Source organism: Nelusetta ayraudi, unplaced genomic scaffold (genome assembly GCF_046127955.1).
Source record: "Nelusetta ayraudi isolate G7.1 ecotype Tasmania unplaced genomic scaffold, CSIRO-AGI_Nayr_v1 ptg000082l, whole genome shotgun sequence".
NCBI classification, from domain to species: Eukaryota; Metazoa; Chordata; class Actinopteri; order Tetraodontiformes; family Monacanthidae; genus Nelusetta; species Nelusetta ayraudi.
In genome coordinates this window covers 2,402,501-2,421,181 of record NW_027466132.1, presented here as the reverse complement: position 1 = coordinate 2,421,181, position 18,681 = coordinate 2,402,501, and the positions used below count along the sequence as shown (strand labels likewise).

Here is an 18,681-nt window from a genome sequence, read left to right as displayed (position 1 = left end):
AGCCAATCAGAATGACTCGAGACGCGTCACGTTCGGAATTTAACTATTTTCTGGGGATTTACTAAATACGTGGAATTTTTATTTTTTAGAAGGATTAAAAGACTAACATTGCTCAATAAATACACATTGAAAAATACACAATAGTACTTTTGCATTGTACTCTATAGGAAAATTTGTTTGGGCCCTATGCCATTTTTTTTTTCTTGCAATACCACGGTTGGCCACTGGAAAAGTTTTGGTTCCAGCAGAGTAGTGGCACCTCATCCAGTTCTTAGAATACATCCATGGGTGGGAGATAAAACAAGGAGTGGCAAGGAGGGGGCTTTGACGATTAGCTTCGGCAGAATTCTGACTGTGCTCGGGGCGCCGTGGACATCAGGTGGGCCGGTCCACCCGCCCCCTCCGCCCCCTTCAAAGTCAGGCAGATTTTTTTGTGGCCAACCCTCAAACAGGAGGCAGCAGACCTGACCAACCTGAGCCAACGACGACCTGGAATAGCGCCTGGAACAAAATGCGGGCCGGCCGCTCTCTCATGTGTGCTCGTGCTGAATTCTGAAGCCAAATCTACGTGAAGTTTGGACAAAAAAAAAAAAAAACTACTAAAGCCAAAAAGTCATCCGGCAGTTTTTTTAAACGGTTGGAAGAAGCCGCTGTTAAAAACTTAAGAATTAAACATGTGCTTTTTGTGTGCGCCTCAAGTCATGCAGAAGTTTGGATCTTTATGTTGCTGCCAGTGAGTTTTTTGAGACGACGACCAATCAGCAGGGATTACCGCTGCTGGCAGAGAGGCTGCGCTGCTTAAGTGGAGATGGTCGACTTGGCTGAGCTGATGATGCTCATTTCTAAAAGAGACAAACTCCTTCTTCTTCTTTTTTTCCGCCACCGGGTGCATTTGTTTCCAAAATGAGAGTGAGTCGACTCTCGCTCCGCTACCGGGTGTTTAATAATACATAGAGTAGGAAGCGTGTGGTGAATGAAGAGAAAAAAAAAACAAAAAAAAAAAAACAAGACAACCTCGTGTCGCACCGCAGTCAGAGGCTGGAAGAAGGAACGCACCACCGCCAGGCTTTTAGTTGAAAAGCATTTTTGCTGATGTTCTTGTTCGTCCTCGATGCTTCCTTGTCTCCTCCTGCGGTTTTTTTGAACAAGGGAGGAAATCGTGTTTTTTTTGGTATTTTTTTTTATTTCACGCTCGACTGAGCCTCCCTGCGCACCAGGTATCGTTCCGCCTCAAGTTTTGAATAATTAAAAATATGAGCTACAGTTTAAGAGAAGAGAGAAAACTAATCGGTATTATTGACCGAACACGAAATAAAACCCACAAAAATTCTCACAATAAAGAAAATATGTTCCCAGTCCGAAACAGCCAGACTTCTGGTTTAAAACTTTAAAACCCCTCACCCTAAACCGATTGTGATTCTTCAGGGTGACTCGCAAAAAAAAAAAAAAAAAAAATATCCAAATGTTTGGGTGCCTTTGAATCAAGTCAATCGATACCAAGTCGGTCGCCACGAACGGGTCAATCTTTGCCGCTCTTGGTCTGCAGGAAGTTTCAGAGCTGAAGGATTCAGATCTCCTGGTTGAATCAGTGTGTGAGTCGCTCAGCAGAACCAACTCATCAGCTCCGGTGTCAGCAGCAGCAGCAGCAGCAGCAGCAGCAGCAGCAGCAACAAACGCGAGTGAAAAAACAGCTCGATTGCTATATTATCTCTATTAACCTTGAGTCATGTCGCCATGGCAACGCTGCTGTACTCTTCACTGCTTTTTATCCTGCGTCACGTCTTCCGCTACTATTGATCGCCGTGGCCGCTTTTGTGCGAGGACCGGACTGCTCGGCGACCCTCGCTGTCCACAACTTCAGAACGCAACAATAACTCTAAATGAAGAGGAGAAATGTCTTTTTTTTTTTTTCCTTTTTGGTTATTGATTATTATATAATTGCCTTGAACTCCATTTAGAGCTGCATCCTTCTTCAGGCCTTTCGCCACTGCTGCAAACTAAAGGACACCAGAGCCCACAGCCCACCGCCTAGTTCACTGCGTGCTTGTAGAAGACGTGCGTGTGGGAAAATATGCATCCCTCCCAGCCGTTTCACTCAAGAGGTAAAAGCAGAAGAAATGGCACTTTGCCATCATTGGCCAAGTTCCATTCAAAAGCTGTTTCCAATGCCGTACAAGAAGAGTTTGGTCCAATCAGCAGCACACTGAGAGGGGGCCTGTATTGTGTTTATTGTAGTTGTAGTTTGCGTTAAGTTTTCACATTTTCCTGGAAGCGCAACGCTCCTGCTGCTGCATCAATTACATTGCTAATTGTGTAAAAGCCAAGCAGAACTCGGTTAAAAATATCGTAAACGTGTAGCGCGTGTCTGCGGGGGGAACGCGTCCTCTCAGGAACGTTGTGTTGTAAACAAATGTGGGAAAGACAGAAGTGTTTAGATTACGGAGGGGGGGAAAAAACATGATTTCCGTTAATGAGGAAGGAATTGTGGCAGAGCTTCTGCACCTCTGCAGCAGTTATGATGGATTTTGTTCCATGTGCTTTTTGTTTTAAAATATATTTTTTTTCTCACTCCTTCATTGTACAACAGTGGAGTCGATTTAGCCCCAGTGTGATCTTAGGAGCCACCACGAAAATTGTAATTTAAAAGAAAAAAACAAAACAAAGAAACGCACACAATGGGGGGAGGAGCACACAATCACGGCTGTCAGACGACCTCGACTTCCAGCTGCATTGACGACAAAGAGAGCCGAGTGCAGATGAGCGCCGTCGCGCTAATTATCCACACGTCAGCCGAGACGACCTGCCGATGAAAAGCCGAGCGTGGGGGGGGCGATTATTACGAGTCGGAGTCGACTCGGCGAGGGAAACTTTCACCGGGGCCCCGGAAGCCGTTTGAGTCACTCGCTTATTCTGATTTACACAACCTGCGCAATTATCGCCCCTAATTGCCACATTCCGTGCTCGTGATTATATACGTGAGGCGGTAATTATTACACTTTTTTTTTCTTTTTCTTGTACAGCCTTGATTTCAAATTTCAACCTTTTTCCACGAGCTGATAATACATTTGAAAATATACTAACAACAATAAACCAATCAAGTACTGCTAATAATAATATCCTTCACCGATTGAACAGAGCATTCTGGGGTTTGTAGTATCAACGCTACATGTGCAGTGTAATAGACTAAATAGACTAAAAGACTTTGTTGAACATCAAAGTGCGGTGACATTGAAAAGCTTCAGAGTTCCTTAAGGGTCGTTCAAGATGTACTCTGAGAAGATCCGTTATTGTTCAATCGGTTTCTCATTTTTTCATTGTGAGATAAAGAGACAGAGTCGATTCACAGCTTAGCCAATCATTGTGTCTGCGCATATTTCAGTTTAGGTTAATAGGTATGTTTATTTCAGGGACAGTGGACAAAATAACATTTGTCTCAATTAGTCTGAGACAGGACGTACCAGATTTGTCACACAAGCTTGGATTTTCAAAACTATTGATCACCACAACTTCAAAAAAGCAAGTTCTTTTGCTTTTCTGTAACTCTCTGCCCTGTATGTCGCAACGGGCACTGAAACCGTAATGATGCCCAGTTGATGTGATTTTGTGTGCATGCGTTCATGTGGAAGGTCTGATGAAAAATCATTTTTTTTTGATTTTATCATTGAACGAATATTTCATCGGATGCCTTTAAAAGTAAAGCAGGATGAGTACTGCCTCCTCTGGAGAGCCGTGGAGTTTTGTTTTTCTTTCTTCTTCTTTCTTAGGATATTTAATTGTGTGCGGCTGCACCGCCGGAGTGATGGATGAAAAACAAAGGCCAGAAAAACGGCCTTAATGCGGCACCTTTATGGCTCGTTTATGCTGCTGCGCTCAAGCGGATACCGATATGGACAGAACCGTCTGAGGAAATAGCCCGGCGCTCATTTAAGGAGCTTTATTTTACCATCAATGGAAGAAAAAACAAAAGGAGAGTGTTTTTCGTCTTCGAACTGACTCAAACTGTTCAATGTTTGGCTCAGGAGAAGAAAAAAAGGCCCATCCGTCGTAGTGGGTGGGCGCTGTCCTTGGTGCTGAAATGAAGTGTTGCTGCTCACTGTGGAAGATCTCTGATGTCACCAAAAGTGTTGCCAACTGCAGTCACATTATCAATTTAGTCTCTTTTTTTTTCAATGTTTTTTTTTAACTAATGCAGCATTTCTGTTTTCTTTTGTTCTTCTACAGCAGGGGATTGAAAGACCCTGTCCCGCTGTTAGCTCGTGGGAATCTCATTTTCCGTGTACTTGTGACTCAGCTGTTAAACAAGCACAATGGAATCTTAATGGGAAACGACCTGAATGCATTTTAATCCATTACCGTTGGTTCGTGACTCATATAGCCGTAATGTGCTTTTGTCGCAGTTTTTGTGCGTGCGTATGTGTGTGTGCGCGCGCGTGTGTGTACGAAATTCATTTGCACAAGTCTAAAAATAGACGGGGAAAAAAACCTTTTAGTCATAAAACTTGAAAAACCCACTTGAGCTCGTTTCTTCCCATTTTTTTAATTGCAGCATAATCGCCTCTCATTTGCACCCTGTTAGAATGTATAACATAAGGTTTATTGGATATCCTGCAGTGTTGTATCGTGGTGACAAAAGTCATTAGCGGACTTGAAACAATTTCAAGCCACCAGTTTGGTGTTCTGGGCAGCTGTGGAAGTGCAGCTGCTATCATCGCTTGTGCTCGGCTCACATTCAGATCTAATGATGGAGGGAAAAAATGACAAAAGGAAATTTTGTAAAATTTAAAATTTAAAACTAATTTGTGTCACTACAAAATAATTTCAGAAGTGCTTTATCATTTGGCTTGTGAAGCCATGTCTATATATCATACATACATATATATATATATATATATATATATATATATATATATATATATATATATATGTATATATATATGTATCTCCACACAGCTCAACCTCTCGGGTGAAGGGGGTCTATGGGATCAGCGACTCCCCGCCAAATAAACCTGTCAGTCGGAGCTTGTGAGGCTTCTCCCTCACCGCGCTCCTCGCTCACCCACTCCGCCTTTGATTGGTGTGTTTCGTCGTCTCCCGGCCCTGATTGCTGTCCCAGTCACTCCTTCCCGCTCCTCCCTCGCCATTAATCTGGTTTTATCTACACCCTGGCGCCCCCTCACCCCATCCTCCCCTCCCTGCCACCCGACTCTTTTTCATTCTTCACGCCTCCTCCTTCCTTTATCTCCAGGCTTCCATCACCTCCTCCTCCTCCTCTTCCTCCTCCCTCGTCACTTGCGCCGCCACGAGACGCCGTCCCTCACCGACTCCTCTCCTACGAGAAACCTTGTTATCGTCCCCTCCCCCCGATCGACAACCAAGATTCCTAACAACCCCCCCCCACCACCACCACCACCACCTCCCCCCCACCCTTCCAACATCGGCTCAGAGCGATTCTTGACTCGTGAGTCGGTCTGAATTTACAAAGGTCCCTTTGAAGTTAACAGCAGCTCCTCAGCCAGACTGTACACACTGGTTTGAACTGGCGGTCGCCCTTAACCTGGCTGACTCTCTTGATAGACTGATTGATTGGGACAGTTTGTGTGCCTTCTCTCGTTTTGCAGGTGCTACATCTCAAAACGACGAACAAGAAGAGCCAATTTCATTTTATTAGTTTTTTGTTTAACCTTTATTTACCCAGGCAAGCAATGAAGAACAGATTCTTATTTACAAATGCTTCTACTAAATACTTCCATCAACTCAAGTTGGGCAGCACTTTCAGTGAGGCTCCTTGTTCACAATGTCAATTATTTCATTTTGTTTCATTCTGTAAACACAAATGTGTCTTATTTCTTTTATATTCAATAATTCAGAAAAAAAAACAACTTGCATGTACATTTGTACTTTCTCTATTTTTGCTTTATCTGCGTAAACTGAGAGATTCCTCAAAATGTCTTTGTGCTCGCGTAATGGGTCTAATGATCTTGAAGTCTTGAAAGAAACCGTCAGCCTGAAAGCAAAGGGAACCTCTTGGGCCGGAGAACAAAGGGAAGTAGATCCTAGAACGTAAGACCCTTGTCTTGGTCCAGTTACTCATATGGCACACAGGCACCCTAGAAATAGGAAAACAGAAGGGCCTAATCTCATTATGTTTGATGTCAGTCTGGAGAGGCCTGGGGAACACAGGGAGCCAGAACTACATGATGGAACCCCTGGAAACGTACAGCTGCCCTGTCCTGCTGAACAAAGGCCCCTAAAATGAGATAAAGGCCCAGTGCAATGTTTTCTGTGGCACTTGATTTAACTGCCACTCAGCTGCCACCACTGTGACACCAGCACATGTATCTTTCCTGAGATTTCTCAGGTTCTTTATTTTTAGCCTCTCGTCTTACGTCGCACCCGATGTCGTCTCCGTTCTATCAATTAAACAGCGCTGACGTCAGCGGCTCGTTGGGTGAAAGCTCCTTCTTCTTCTCCTTCTTCATCTTCTTCATTCCAGACGTTTTAGCACAAAGCTCTTCCGGCCTCTCATGCCCTGCAGGAGTGAAGCCGAGTGGAAACTTCTTGAAAGCTTCCGCAGTATATGACTCCGCCTGCCCCGGATCTCTCAGCGCGCTAATCTGTTTATTTGTTTTTTTCACATTTAGTTTTTTTTTCTTAAACCAAGTCCTGCAGGGCAACAACAAAGAATCTCCTGAATTTCGGAAGCCAATCTGTTCTCTCTTTTGATAGCGCCCTTAACTGGGTTTACCCGTTTCATCGCCCATGCTGCTTTCATCTGCCGCCAAAAGTGGGAAAACCAAACGCGCAGACTTGCTTCCGACCCGAGACGGCCTTTAAAAGCGGCAACACCCCACAGATTTACAGAAAACAAAGTGCGGAAACTAACAGCAGGCGTCGATGTTTGTGCCGGTGACGAGAGCTCCTCTGGGTTTCCTCGCTGCGCCTCGTTTTGACGTTAGCGCTCTGCGTCCTTGATTACTTGCGACCCTGTCCAGGATTTTTGTTTCTCGCTGCTACGACGCTAACACACCCTCAATCCATTAGGGTTGTAATCATCCTTCCTCCTTTGTTTTAAAGCGATTGTAGTTGTGGCACATATTTCCATCCATTCATTTTCAAACCCACGACCTTCTAGCTGTGCAGAAGTATCTGCAGAAGTATCAACCAGGACGTTTGAAAGGTGTTTGTAGCCAAAAACGGGAGATTTTCTACAAAGGTTCTGTGCCAGTTCGTTCTGTGATATGATACAAGACGTCCCCTTCATACATGTAGTTAATCTTGGGAAATCAACGGCATCACACGTGGTCTAAAGTCATTTCCTTGACTACTTAAATCCCACTGCCTGGAAGCCTGTTGGAAAAATGTGTTGCTGTTTCCAGAATTAGCGATGACGCATCAAGAAAAAAACAGATGGTCTGGTTTCAGAAGTGCAGAATATCTCCTTTCCTGCAGAGGCTCATGGAAATGTAACTTTGCAGCAGCAGTCGCGCTCAGGCCTCCCGATAGGGAAGCCCGGGCCTTCCTTGCAAGGTAAGCTGAGAGCCAGGAGGCTCCAGCGCTGGACTGGCTACAGCGGGAAGTGTCGCTATATATATATTTTTTTTTCTTAAACTTCCTGTCGGTGCGTGTTGGCCCCCCCAACGGGGCGAGCCGGGGCGGCGGCTGTGTGTTGAGGCTTATCGTGTTTGAAGAGAGGCAGGTACACTGATCTGTGTTAATAACGCGGCGGCGAGAGCCGCTCAGCCAGACCGGCAGTAACGGCCCTCCGGCACATTAGCCGTGACATCGCAGATCGGAGCGGATTTGGCTCCGCTCAGCCGGCTCTCATTAGGGCGGACATCCTTCACCGGGACCCTGCCGGTCATGCACACGCTGGCCTTTTTAAAGTGCGGTCAAAGAGCATGTGTGAGAGAGGCGGCCAGCCGGAGGATGACGAGGATCCAGCCGGGCCGGAAGACGGCGCTCAGCTCATCATCTGGTGTTTTACATTGTGCAGAAGACTGTTGGAACAATCACAGAGTCAAAGTCTCTCAGTCCACCTTTGATTCCATCATGCTGGCCTGCAGTGAAGCCCTCACCCCCCTCCCCCACACCCACTCTTCCTCACCTTGCCCCCCTCCCGTGCACTGGCGGGGAACTCTTCTTCACTTCAGCGTTGCAGACTTAAGGTCCTTAAGGTCCTTACACACCGGGCAAGAAACGACGCCTAATATGCGTATAAATGGAGTCGACTACATCCTCAAGTGATGATGTCCTGGTGATGGTTAAATTAGAAAAGAAAAATAATAGAAGTCTTTGGGTTCACCCATATTGTTCTTGAGAGAAGAGATGGGTGAGTTCAACACGACGATCCTGGAGCTGAAATCTTACTCTCCAGAGTTGGCCACCTTGAGGCTGCATCGAGGCTACACATCGCATAAGCAATTATGGGAAGGAATGGCGAGCGGGCGTGGAAGGAGTGCGTGTGTGGGATGTGGCTGCGTGAGAAGCAGAGTCGGGTGAAGAAGAGCAGCCGGAGACTTGACCTCCTCTTCCTCGTCTATGCCGCGTTTTCTGCCGTATTAAACCCGACGGGATATTGATTTGCCCTGATTTGAAAAAAAACCCAAAAAAAACGAATGGTGGACTTGGCTGATGTACAAATCCCAAACTTAATTATCAGGAGCAGAAATGGGAGTGGATGCAATTACAAAGATATTGCTGCAAATCTGGGCCTTTGGCCTTTTCCCATTATTTTTTTTTTCTTTCTCTTCATTTATTTTTCTTATTACGTAACGTTGAAAGTGTTTCCCAGCTTCAGTTGAATTTGTAAATGTATTCTTCCATCCATCTGTCCATCCATCCATCCACCTATCATCACTTATCATGTACTAAGGGGGAGGCGGGGTTACACCCTGAACAATGTCTTCAGTCTTTGTTCTATGGCAGGAAGCTGGGAAGCAGTTTTCATTGCTAACAGGAAGTCCACTTTGCTTTGCAGAAAAAAAACTCAGCCAAAGACACACGAGGGAGGAGGTTTTAAATTTCAGATGCTTGTGTTTATTTTTTTTATTATTTACTTGAAGTTTCTTGCGTGGGGGTGAAACCATCGAGAAAACGCAAATAAATGAAATAAAGGAATGAATGGAAAATCAGTAGTTCCAGCACTTGTAGAGTAGGTTGACCTTGAGAATGTCATTGTGGGAGAGTCGTTCTCGCTGCCCGATGGAAACGTTCTCCTGCAGTGGGACGATGGTTTCCTTCCTGTTCTGTCCGAAGGCGGTTCTAGAGTGGCGAGGCGACGAGATGAGATCACCCGATTTTGCATTCACCCATTAGACGTCTTCTCTTTTCTTTCTTTTTTCTTACCTTCCGTAGTGCATGATGGAGTCGTAGTCGTACTTGGTGCCCAGGTAGTCGCTCTCCTGCTTCTTGAAGTTATAGGCTTGAACTGGGCAGGTATAAAAAAAAAAAACAACAAATCAGAGAAATGCTTCGGCCTTCCGTCGCGAAAAAAACCAAACAAACGTAAAAATGTGCGACGCGTTGCGCTTACACCTGTGCATGTTGTCCCAGAGGATCTTGACGTATTTGTCGCGGTCTTCGCGCGTGTGCTCGTGGTTGAAGCCGAGTGCGTGCAGCAGCTCGTGCAGGATGATGCCGTGTTTCATGCAGCCGGGCATCCGCAGGGACACGACCTGCGGGCCGCCCATCATGCCCACCAGGGAGGAGCAGCTGGAGAGGACGGAGGTCTCGCACCATCATTGCAAAGCCTTGCTAGAATTCTATTTTTGTTTTTCAAAAGAAATGCAATTATAGAACTAGATCACTTGCATGTTTTCACTCCGGCAGCCACCTTGTGTTTCTTGCTCAAACATTTGGCTTCCTGCTAGTTTTTTTTATGCCACCCCCCCCCCCCCCCCACCACCACCACCACCACCACCACCACAACCCATTCCTTGGCTGCTTGCAGAGTGCGGCGCTGATTCAACAACAGACGCCTCCGAACAGCTGCTGTCGCCAGTCTAATGTTGCACTTGGCCGCTCTCTGGCTCTGTTTCGCTGATTGTTCTTCTGTTACCGAAGGACATTTGCTCTTTCTTTCTCTGCCTCTTTATGCCCTCGGCCCTCTAATTTGCCCGAGTCCTTGCAAGTTGGAGAAAGAATTGAACAAAAACGAAACAAAAAAAAAACTTTTCTGCCTTCAAAGTATCATCCAGACAATAAACGTTCCACATGTTTTTTGGGGGGGGTTTTTTTGGGGGGAGGGGTCACTTTCCTCCCCTGCGACCGTTCACTCACCCACTTCTTGGCTTAATCCTCAGATAGGATCTCTGGTTTGTGTGCGGCACAAAGTTCACGCAGGTTTTCTGCTCAATCTCTATCATGGCCATCTTGATGGCCTCCGTCCTCTCCTCGTCTGCGGTTGCAGACCAGGGAGTCTCGGTTAGCAGGGCCAAGTTGATTGAATGAAACTTGCTTATATGCAAAAAAACAAACTTAACAAACAAACAAAAAGATGAGGCTTACTGTATTTTGGGCTGATTTCGTACGGGACGACCACCTCGCCGCCAATTTTGGGCCAGCGGCAGCTCACGTGCTTGGAAGTGCATCTTTTGCCGTTCCTGGTGGAGGGAATCTCTATATCTCCTTCCAGCAGGAAGCTTTCAGAATCTGTCGACAACCAAATATTCATCTTTACATCATCAATACATCCTTGGTATCAGAAACCAGAGTTGCCTGAACACTCACCCTTGTTCACCCTCAGTATGGTGGTGGTCATGTCTTCGTTCTCCAAGTTGTCCTGCGAGAGCTCTAAATCACCGGGAGCTGAAAAAGCGAGAAGCCCAACGACTCAACTTTCCGCCCACGACGCATAATCTCATATCTGATAGTCACGGACCGTTAAGGCCGCGGCTGCAAATTGATCCACTTAGATCCGGCTACTTACCATCGCTATCGCTCCTGGGATCCTGTGGAACAAGGAGAAGAAGAGGGAGAAGGAGACAATGAATCCTCAAGCGCTGTTATTTATTTCGTTTTTAACAATGATTTTAAAAAATCATGAATTTCTGCTGGAGATCAACAAACTATCTATCTATCTATCTATCTATCTATCTATCCATGAAGACAATGATGGTGCTGATCTGTCTGAGTTGGGGAGATTTTTCCTCTTCTATTAAACAGACCTGTTTCCCGTTAGCTTGCAATCTCCTCTGAAATTGTGGTTGTTGTCGTTGTTGTTGTTGTTGGCCTTAGAATTGAAAGAGACACACACACACACACACACACACACACACACACACACACACACACACACACACCTGGCGGCTTCAGTCTTACCTCTTCCTGCTGGGCGGCGCAGACGCCCAGAAGCAGCACCAGCAGTAGCAGAGAACCGACGGTCCTGAAATCCATCTTTGCTTCCCGAGGATGTTTTCTGTTCTCCAAGATGCAGATTCAGATGTTGTGGCTGCAGGTCTCAACGGTGGATGAAGTCTTTGGCGGTCTTTTGGGAGGACGAGTTTATATTCTGTCCGTCAGCATGGGCGTGTGTGTGTGTGTGTGTGTGTGTGTCGAGATTAGCGGTAGGTGCTTAATGAGCTCCGCCTTTAAACACACAGGCAGCGGCTGAGGGATAATCTTATTCTGCAGGGATTACAGCTCGCTTGCCCTTAGATTTTAGGCTTTTGGGGTCTTTTTTTCTCAGCCGGCAGTAAGTCGGGGGGGATGAGTGGGCCTCACCTGAAAACATTTGGCCCCGGCCCAGAGTTTTTGGGCAAAAAAAAACAGCAGATAAGGCAGGGAAAACAGTTACCTAACACTGTAAAAACTGCTGACGGTGTCCAACCCGCCAGTTGGAGGGGGCGGGGGCGGGGGGGAGGATTGTGTTTTTTGGCGTGTGCATCATGTATCATGTTAAAGTCGAGCTCAACCCGATTATCACCGAGTCAGCAGACTCGCCTCTGTTGCACTTTTTTTTTTTTTTAAACAAACTTGCAACGCTGTTTTGTCTTTCCCGCACCAAAGATGAAGGGAGCTCCGGTATAAACGCCATTATTATTAAGCTGTTATCATCGTAATAGCTTTTTTTTTTAATACACGTTCATCAAGTATTTCATCAGAGCTTCTCCTCCCGGGGGCTGGGGCCAATCCCAGCTGGGTTAGGGAGGAGGCGGAGTTGCAACCTGGGCAGGCGGGCTGTTTCAGCACGGCCTCACATGGACATTTTATTTTGAAATGAATGAATGAATTTTAAAATTAATGAATTTTGTGACATTTCTTGGGACGAAGGAGCAGATTGAATTTTAGATTATAAGATTCTTGTTCTTTCTGCTCCCTTTCATTTAAGATTCTGCAAACATTGGAATGTTTTTTTGCATTGATTTGTTCTTTTCTTTTACAAATGAATGAAAATTTAAATTTAGACACAAAAACATTGAGACTCACACCCACACACACACAGCAGCGTGGACGTTTCCCCCCACCCCCACTTTTTGACACCCTGCACGCAGCCGAGCGTCACTTCTTCCTAGAAATGTGTCAATTTAGTCGCAATTGGGGCTCGGAAATAATAATAAACGGCACTTTCAGCAGCAACTTTACTAAAATCCTGATAAAATTCTCATTTGCTGCTGAACCAAAACAAGGAGCTGCGGCTTTTTAAAACCTTTTCCAGCGCCGCCGAGTCAGACCGCTGGTTTAAAAATCTCGTTTGACGGCTCAATCGACTTCAGGAACCGACGAACGGGGCCCGTATTCAGATTTACGGGCCGGTCCGCTAATGTGTCATCAGGCCTCCAGCAGGCTTGTTTACAAGCGAAGGGGGACGCACCCCCCCCCGGCTTCACGGCGCCGTAAACCGTTTTAGAATCCGATTCCTGGCTCAAGACTCCATCAATGCAACCTTTATGTGATGGGGGGGTCCTCGGCCGTACATCACAATAATGTGGCATTTATTGTCCAGTGTGCGTTTGTATGTGTGTGTGTGTGTGTGTGTGTGTGCATTTAAGCTCGAGATGTACGGCTAAATATTGTAAACGCTGCCCGTAAAAGCCCTAAAGATGCGTGCTGCGTTCGCTGTCTCCGTGCGTGGGCGTGTCCCCGTGGGAATTTCGGCGACCCGCCCGACTGCTCAGGCACCATAATCCAGTTTGCATGTCAGCCACCGCGGGCACCGGGAGGCGGCGTAATGCCGGGTGATGTACGAGCCGTCGTCTCGGCTGAGCTTCAACGCTAACGCAAAGATTTTTTTTTTTCCCCATCATCGCGGAATCCAAACACCAGCGCAGGGAAGCCGTCAAATTCCGGGGATTTAAAAGGACCAGAGTGAGACATTTAGCGGGGATTTGTTGCCGCCGAAGTGATGAGATGCACACAAAACTGATATCCTGGGAGGAATTGAAGGAAGAAAATAGCATTACATGATTTTTAAAGCACGGTCACTCCACAAAGGAATGTTTTGGGCTTATTTTTTTTTTTTAGACCTGCTAAGTGAAATGAGATGATTTCTCACGCCACACCTGACATTATCTTATTGCACACTAATGTGTTGAGGTACAGTGGTTTTTAAAAAACAATAAATAAATAAAACTGGGCGAGAGGAATGCCAATGCTAATACTCCTGTCTGCAGCGACCACTTCATCAGAGCTATGTTAGCTAGCTGGCTAACTCGGTTTTTGATGTCTTGAAACAAGACAAGATCTTCTGAACAGTTTCCCAGAGCCAAGCCTAACACTTTGCCACTGGGATGCTTGACCGAGAGTTACCTGGTTGACTTTTGACCACGTGACTTTTGTCGTTTCACTGGAAGAAAGTTGAGCAAAAAAAGTCCATTTGACTCCGACTCCGATTGACTGGCTAACTGACTGACTGATGTTTCTGCAAGCATATTTCCCTCCCGCCGGAGTCCATCTGTGCTCTCTGCTCCGCTCCTCCCACCACCACCGCCTGGACTCAGTGTGGGCAGTCAAGGACAACAGTCAATGAGCAGTATCAATTTACGTAATGGACTATAAAACAATGTGCTTAGCGTTTCCCAGCCGCCGTTGCCGGTGTTTTGGCGCGAGCGCGTGCCAGGAAGTCTGATGCCACTGATGACCGTTCCGGCGAAATGAATCGCGTTAGCTCGCGCCGCGGCACTCTGACTCCGACCCTCCCACACTCGGACACCAGACTCTCTTTCTCATGCGTTGTTTAAAAAAAAAACAAACAAACAAAAAAACGCTACAAAAAGTAACATTTACATTTAATTGTTTTTGCACGGAGCATTGACTTTTCAGCATCCTCTCGTCGTCCAGCTCATTCTGCAAGACGTGCCAGATATTCCTCCGCTCCGCTCGCAGACTAATTTCTCGTCTACTTGAACGTCGGTGGGTAACAAGTTTCAGTCTCACACTAATGGATTTGTTTGTCTCTCAACGAGGTCTCTGAGGGCTGAAAGTGGCTCTGTGCCTGCCTCTGATTTTTTTTTGTTGTTGTTGTATTGTGTAGTTGGGCAGGCAGGCCGTTGACTTAACTGCACTGTTTAATGTGTGAATGTGTAAAGGAGAGCAGGAAATTAAAGCAGCGCCACCTACTGCTGTTTCAAACCTGCAGAAAGGAGTGAGTCCTGTAGTAGCTGATTTAACAGATTATACATTTATTATAGCAGAGCCTGAAGTGGTGATGTTGTCGTGTTAAGTTTACTGTAAACCAAGGAATTTGTGAAAGGCACCAGGCAGGCAACTCAAGGTATATGTTCATATACCTGGCCAGCTGGGGGCGCTATGCCGACGGAAAGACAGCCCATCTGTCTGTTTCAAGCTGTCAGTGAATTGTAAAATTATACCGGAGCTACAATTTCAAGGTGGAAAAGCTCCCTCAAAGTTGTGTCTGTGTGTTGCAAAAGGTGCATTGTTGAATTCTGGGTCTCTGAATTTTTTTTTATTTTTTATAGTTTTTTTTCTTTTTCTTTCTTCTTCCATCGAGTTCACTGACCCACCGTTAGCATCTGCTGCATGTGCTATATGGAGCAGGCCAAGGCTTACAGCTGTGTCTCTGGGGAGCGCTCAGACTCTCTGAATTTTACGGCTCCTTTATCCATAATAAGCGTGATTCTTTTTTTTTTTTAATTATTATTATTTATTTTATTTCAGGCTCCGCTGGCCCGTGAAGCATCCAGCGTGCACCGGGGGTGATTCATGGCCAAGTGGCTCTTCTGAGTGGCGCCACAGTCAACATCCTGCTCCTGTGTTACAGAAAAAAAAAAGAAAAGCTAAAAATAAAACAACAAGGTAAACATGATTAGAGCTCGTTAGAGAAAATTGACATTATCTCCGCACTGTGCTCTCAGCGAGGCCACGCCCACCCACTCAGACTTCCTGACGTCTGAGACCAGATTTCTGGAGGCCATTACGTTCACACCGGACTTTCAGCACCGAGTGGCGGCGCCGATAACGAGCTAATTACTGCGAGGAGGTTCAGTGGTAACTCTGGACGACGAGAGGAACACAGACTCTGTTATTTATTTATACTTTTCAGAATTCTAACCGCAACCGAGAGACACGTTTGATAGCGCCGGCGAAAGAGCCAGAAGGTCCGATGGTTCCTTCATGTCTAAGGAGGCGAAACGTGAGCACGTGACGCTACGTGCTAGCTGGCACATTCCGCACTCTGCGCGGCACCAATTGGCTGCTTTCAGACGAACCTTGATGAGGAAGCGGCAGCGGCGGACACGAGCGACATCAAAACCACCCTGACCGACTAGACGGCTGCTCTTTGATCACGGCGGAACGCCGTCTGGAGGAGACGCGGGTGCGACGGCGTGAAAATGAGACGCTCCCACTGAGGCTTTTTTCACCCCCCCCCAAGATGAAGCGCCTGGCTGGCGCCTCTCCGAGTCAACCTCCCCCCTTCCCCTCTCGCGTCAGTCACGCTCAGCCTATAATGGGCACCGCAAACGAGGTTTGGGGAGTTAGCGGTGTTAGCTGCATTAGCTGCGTTAGTCATGTACGTCTTTCTACATGCGCTCAAGGGGGAACGTTTGCTCATCCTTAAAAACCTCTCTCTCACCAACTTAGCTGCACATGTAGGAAGAACGTGTTTGTTTCCGGTATTAGCGCGAGGTGTGTCTGTGTGTTCAAAGTTAGAACAACATTTGGTGGCCTGTTGGAAGAAGTTTAAAGGGGCTCAATTATAAAAACTACCTTTTTTGTTGTTGTTGTTGCATCATTTGCATTCCAGTTAATACACCAAGAATGAAAAATTGCATTGAAACAAGTATTTGGATTTTGCTCGACGTTGTACACAAGAAGCTGACTTCATTATAATAGTGGCCTTTTTCTAAATGTGGGCGAGTTGTCATTACAAGACAGCTAGTAGCCACCTGCCTCGCTAGCTAGGGTTAGCAGTGAGCCTCTGACCAATCACATGGCGCTTTTCCAAGGCGCTACAGGAGAAACCTTTGTTTTTTGAGTGCAGCTCAAACCAAACAAACCTTTTGTTTATCATTGGAAGTGGACCAGCAAAAAATAATTTTCTCAATCTGGAAATATCCATAATAGAGCCCCTATAAAATAAATCTTTATACATACAAAAAGACGTGCGTGCAAAATACCTGTTTTGTGAAGCCAAAATTTAAAGGGCAGTCTGTTAGCAACACCGTTTGTGGCAGGTGCTGTCTTGATGATTACATCACTGTGATAAGGCAGTCAGCCCCCCCCCCTCCCACCCTACACACACACACACACACACACACACACACAAACTCCACTCACTTTGGTTGCTGTTTTTCCCTGTATTTTCCTCTATTGTCAACTCAGCTGTCTCAACCAGGTGCGCGTCTCGGTCCCAGGTGCAATACCACAATGCTACTGCGACTGACAGCCCAACTTGCAAATTTTCTTCCTCCTTTTCTCGCCGTTCTATTCACCTCTCACTTACTTGTCAGCAGCTGCTTGTCACATTCTATTTTTTATTGCAGCCCGCAGTTGTTTTTAACCAGTTTGTTTTCACCTGGAAATGTAATTCTCTCTGTTCGGTGTAAAAGTGGCACATTCAAAATTCTGTTCTAACAACTTTTGCCGTGTACAAAACTCAATGAGTACAATGATGCGATGATTCCTCTACAGTAATAAAAGTGTCAAATAAAGACGCCGTTTGATGCTAATGGACAAATAAAGTGTCCTCGTTGTCGGGCTGCCTAGGACCTGCAGGGAGCTGGTTTGTTTTGGCCGATGCTTATCATATCATATCGCGTGGCCGTTTCAATTTAATTTGAATTTCTTTAATTTGACATATGGCATTTTAGCAGCTCTAAATTCTATTCCCCATTCGCCTCATTAATTTCTGTCTTTAGCGCCTCAGTCAGTCAGTCAGTCAGTCAGTCAGAGCGCTGAGACTCGGTCAACGGGCTCATGCTTTTTTTTTTCTTTTCGGCGCAGAGCGTGAAATCCCCTAATGAGGCTTTAGGCGATGCTACTTTTTATCATCGCCAACACCACTGGGCTGAGCTGTATTTATACATCGCTCTGAGTAAGCACGCTGTAGTTAACGGGAGTCGGCATGAGAATTTTTTTTTGTCACTCATTAACAAAACCTCAGACCCAAATTAATTTTTGCCCGAGACTCAAAGCGCTTGCGGGGGTTTTTTGTTTATTTTTTTTTAAGTGGGAGCAGCGTTATCGGCAATCTCCGTTTGCTTTTCCCTTCCTCCCGCCCTCAGCCGCTCGGCCGTTTGATTTTCCATGCCGCCGACGCAAGGAGAACCGCTAGCCAGGCCCCTGGCGTCCAACATGGCGGAACCGTTCCTTGCAATGGAGTCGCTCAGCTGGCGCGTACGCCGAAAAAGTTTTCAGCTTCAGGGCGGTTACTTCCACATTATACACCCCCACAGACCATGTAGCAGCAGTGTCACTTCCCATCATGCCTCTGTAACTCACATGATGCATCGGGATGCATCATCAGCCAATCAGAACGAGCCGAGAAACAGCAGCACGAACGGCAAATTCATTCTTTTCCGGGAATTCCACGGCCAACGGCCGAACTGCTGAAGCGTTGGAGCCGACGTGTCGTCATGTTAACACATAAAAACGAAACCCTGCACGTTATACATTATGATGAAAATCAAACGGATCCACCGCGTTGTCACATCATTGACTTCCCGCCTGAGCGATTCTACCTGCTGCGACTGACGCGGTTTCCGATGCGTGAAGCATGAAAAGTAGAACAGTTGTGTTTTTCCTAAGCGGCTTCAGCAATTCCACGCTTCTGGTATATGCTTCCGAAAGCGAGGCTGCGCCGCGCCTGACGTGAACACGCACGATTTGGGCTTTAATCTGCTTTTTGGGGCCGAATGGAGATTTTGGGCTGCAGTACCTCGAGCTGCCTCCGGTGGAAATAAATTGCCGCGGCAGCGTAATGCCAGTCTGGTGTCTAAGTTTTCCTCGCTCGAGGGAGCGAAGCTCACTTGGAGATGTCCAAAAAAAGAACAGTATAGAATAACGAGGTGGCGCAGCCTCCTGGCGGGGTTTAAGCTAGCGCGTCTCCCAAGCAAAGTTATGGATGATATACAGGAGCTTGCGTGCGCTCTCTCGGCTGTGGGAGTGCCAGCCAGCCAGCAGGCAGCGCCGCCGGCCAGCCGAGGCTCCCCGGCGATAGCGCGGACGGACGGTCGGACGGACGGACGGTCGGACGGACGGGAGCGGTTCCACACGCTCGGCGGA

General features: G+C 46.5%; 2 protein-coding genes across 5 annotated transcripts in view; one reads left to right on the top strand and one right to left on the bottom strand.

The window, feature by feature from the left end:
- LOC142900313 (MAM domain-containing glycosylphosphatidylinositol anchor protein 2) overlaps positions 1-18,681 on the top strand; it is a 150,122-nt gene that overhangs the window by 26,123 nt on the left and 105,318 nt on the right. The window lies entirely within an intron of this gene.
- The window catches only part of LOC142900317 (low choriolytic enzyme-like), an 80,302-nt gene continuing 70,647 nt past the window's right edge, over positions 9,027-18,681 (bottom strand). The window contains exons 2-9 of the mRNA XM_076044531.1: positions 11,320-11,444; positions 10,928-10,949; positions 10,729-10,791; positions 10,507-10,650; positions 10,279-10,396; positions 9,533-9,711; positions 9,346-9,427; positions 9,027-9,261 (exon numbers count right to left, since the gene is read on the bottom strand). Of these exons, the coding sequence (XP_075900646.1) occupies positions 9,129-9,261; positions 9,346-9,427; positions 9,533-9,711; positions 10,279-10,396; positions 10,507-10,650; positions 10,729-10,791; positions 10,928-10,949; positions 11,320-11,394 (816 nt within the window). The 5' untranslated portion in view covers positions 11,395-11,444 and the 3' untranslated portion in view covers positions 9,027-9,128. The remainder of the gene's footprint in view (positions 9,262-9,345; positions 9,428-9,532; positions 9,712-10,278; positions 10,397-10,506; positions 10,651-10,728; positions 10,792-10,927; positions 10,950-11,319; positions 11,445-18,681) is intronic.